Consider the following 3,191-nt stretch of genomic DNA (forward strand, 5'->3'; position numbering starts at 1 on the left):
CACCTCCGAGAGGGGCCCCCATGGGGCGTCAGCGCGGGCGCTTTTCCGGCAGGCGAGTGGAAAGCAGGCACGCTGCGTCCCCCGGCCCCCCGTCCTCACTCACTCGAAGCCCCCGGCTTCTCCTCCGCCCTGGAGGGGTCTGCGGGGTGCAGTTTGCACTTGGAGGGGGAATGGCGGAGGGCGGAGCGGGACGGCCGGGCGAAACAGGAGGTGAGGGACTGGGAGCTGCAGTCACACGCCATGTCCTGCAAAGATAGACAGGGCATAAGGGGGTTAGAGGGGTCAGGCACCTCGTCCCCTGCCACGGTGGGACACCCTGGGGGGGCACCCTGCCTCATTACCTCGTTGGCTATGGCCGAGATGAGGTCGGGGTCCCGCAGGGCTGTGTCTTTACTCCCCTGGCCAGGGGACGAGGGTTTGGGGTCCTCGCAACTGCTCTGCTTGAGGACTTTCTTGTTCAAGATGCGGGAGATGTTTTCAGCTGGGTGGTGGGTGGCTGGGCTGGGGTGCTCGGTTCTTTTGCTGCCCTCCTCCCCAGTGGCCTCTTTCTTCTCCGGGGGGGCTGTGGGGCTCTGTGCCCGCCCGCAGACGTTCCTGAAGAACTCCTGTACCAGGCCATACTTGGGTGCTTCGGGCTTGGCCCGGCCGCTCTCGGAGCAGCCCGGCTTCCAGATGGACTCGGTGCTGCCCGTGTGCTCCACCACGCTGAACAAGCTGGACAAGCCATCGTTGATGTTGCTGAGAACAGGGCTGTCACGGGTCGTGGTGGAGCGGGCCCAGGCAGAGCCATTCTGCTTGCTCTGGTGCAGATTCCAGAGGCTCCTGTCCTTGGAGGCATCCAGCTTGGAGGAAGACCTCCTCTGGAGCTTTGGAGAGCCATATTTTGGGGAGCAGCACGGCCGCTCGATCCTGGAGTGGACCTTATCCAGGGAGGAGGAGATCTGCTTGCTGCGCACGGACACAAGGGAGGAGCTGCGTGGGGACCAGCTCTTGCCGTGCACACCGCTGCTGCGCGGCAGGTCGGTCTGCAGGCCGACGCTCACCGTCTGGATGGTCTGTGTCCCCACGTGGGCCAACCCCACTGTCTGGCTGGAGGTGCTTTTCCCCTTCCTCTCCAGCGAGCTGGAGCGGATGGCCTGCCGCACGCAGTTGGTGATCTCCTTCATGTCGTCGCTCATGTTGCCGGAGATCTCCAGGTCGTGCAGAGATGGGGGGAAGCGGGGCACCGGTGGCACCGTGCTCTCTACCGTGCTGCCATCCAGCAGCTCCCGCTGCTGCTTGGAGAAGTTGCACAGCCACTGGCTGTAGGTGCTCTCAGTGTTGGCTGACTCCTCTGGCTCCTTCGGCTTGGCCATGGTGAACAAGAAACCGGGTTCGATCATGATCTTCCCCTCCTTGTTGTGCACCAGAGGTGCCTCCAGTCGCCGCACCACCGGTGGGCTGTAGTAGATGCGGATCCCCGTCTTGTCGGGCGCCGTGTAGCTCCTCTGCATTTGCTTCTGGGTTGGGTCGTGTCCGGAGAAGCTGCTTGCCTGTGAGTAGTCCCAGGAGGAGATGCCCAGCTTCTCCTTGGCTAGGCTGTCGGGGGCAGGTTGCTCAATATTCACATATGTACAGTTTGAAGGAGGAACGCCGGTGCTGTCCCGGATCCCGCTGGGATTTTTGCCCCGGGAATGGTCACCCAGGCCCGGCGAAGTCTTTCCAGGGAGGTAGGGAGAACAGTCGAGCAAGCTTTCAAACTCTGACATGGAGGAAACAGACTTGGTCCTGTGGGAGGAGAGAGGACGGAGCTCACAAGGGGACAGGGCAGTGGGTTGGGGGGCAGCTGGTGGCACCCCGCTCCCAACGGGACCCTCTTAGGCACCCAGTCTTGCTCCTCATGGGAGCCCTTGGCCTCCAGGACAATCTGGACCATGGCTGCATCTCCCCCCAGCTGTCAGGGCTGCCAAACCCAGGGACAACCCCACGCAGCCTCCTCCATGCCCGGGGACCGTGCAGTCACCAGCGCACTCACCTTTTGAGATTGGTTCCCTTGGCTTCTGCTTCAGAGATTGTCTCTTTGTCTGTGATTTTTTCATTGAGAGCCTGGGAGGACACAGAAGAAAGCTCTGGTGTCAGCAAGCACAGGACCAAAGTACACGGACAGGCTGGAGCAGGGGCTGCACCCTGCTCCTCTCCAGCACTACCACCTTCCCCCATGCACCCAGGCATCCCAGGGCCTGGCATCCCATTCCCAGGGCTACATGGGGCTCACTGTGCCCACACCCATTTTCAATCAACTTTTTATAACCCCACAGAAGCCCTTGAGGTTCAGTCATGCTCTCCACCCTCTCATCCTCCTCAGTCCCGGGTGCTCCCTCTTGCAGCCTCATTTGCTGTTCAAAGGCGTGTTATTTGGGGTTCACACGACCTCCCATCTAACCCCTAGCATAGACCTGAGCCCAACAAGCACCCTGAGAGCCCTCCGCCTTCTCCTGCCCACCTCTTTCCAGTTGCTGCCGTGCTTCTCCATTTCAGAGTGCTTCAATGCCCATGGGTTGGCTCCTTTCTGCAACTGGAGAACGTGTTGGTCACTCAATGTGTGCAACACGTGCCCCTCTGGGCAAGCAAAAGCATTTGCCGCTTGCCCTCAGCACGTGCTCCAAGAGCATTTGCACGCTCTCAGTGTGCGCACTGGCGGCAAGTGGCAGAGGCTGGAGGACACGTTCATGATGGGGGAACACCATACCTGGTTGATTTTGTTCTGCAGGTCCTTCGCTTGCTGCTCTGCCTGCTGCTGCTCCTCCTTAAAGCGGGCCAGCAGCTCCACTTTCTCCTGGTTCCAGTTCTTCTCGCTGATCTGCAGCTGCTTGGTGAGGTCCATGACGGCGCTGTAGGACTCTGCTAGGAGATGCTGGTGCTCCTCACGCTCCCTCTTCAACGCCACCTTCCAGTCTGGCAGCGCACGCTCCGTGATCCCTTTGCCTGCCTTCGACTCCAGCTGCGGGGACATGTTGGTGGCTGTGAGGGGGACCCATGGCTCCAGCGTGGTGCTGGACATCCCCAGCAAAAGGGCAAGGCTGCGGGCATCCCAGTTCCTAGTGCAGGTCCCACGCTGCCCAGGTTGGGCCATAAGCATGTCCCCAAGGCTGTGTTGCACAGCACGGCTCACCCATGGGCACAGTCAAGCCACAGCTGGCCCTGGCTTTTTT

At 61.1% G+C, this 3,191-nt stretch overlaps 1 protein-coding gene across 1 annotated transcript in view; it reads right to left on the bottom strand.

Moving 5' to 3' along the window:
• Positions 1-103: 103 nt before the first annotated feature.
• Positions 104-3,191, bottom strand: part of SOGA1 (suppressor of glucose, autophagy associated 1) — a gene marked incomplete at its 3' end in the record, with an annotated part of 15,777 nt that continues 12,689 nt past the window's right edge. The window contains 5 exon segments of the mRNA XM_009707636.1: positions 104-245; positions 342-1,767; positions 2,015-2,085; positions 2,483-2,548; positions 2,729-2,968. Coding sequence (XP_009705938.1) covers positions 104-245; positions 342-1,767; positions 2,015-2,085; positions 2,483-2,548; positions 2,729-2,968 — 1,945 coding nt within the window.

Source organism: Cariama cristata, unplaced genomic scaffold (assembly GCF_000690535.1).
Source record: "Cariama cristata isolate BGI_N322 unplaced genomic scaffold, ASM69053v1 scaffold26259, whole genome shotgun sequence".
Classification (NCBI taxonomy): domain Eukaryota; kingdom Metazoa; phylum Chordata; class Aves; order Cariamiformes; family Cariamidae; genus Cariama; species Cariama cristata.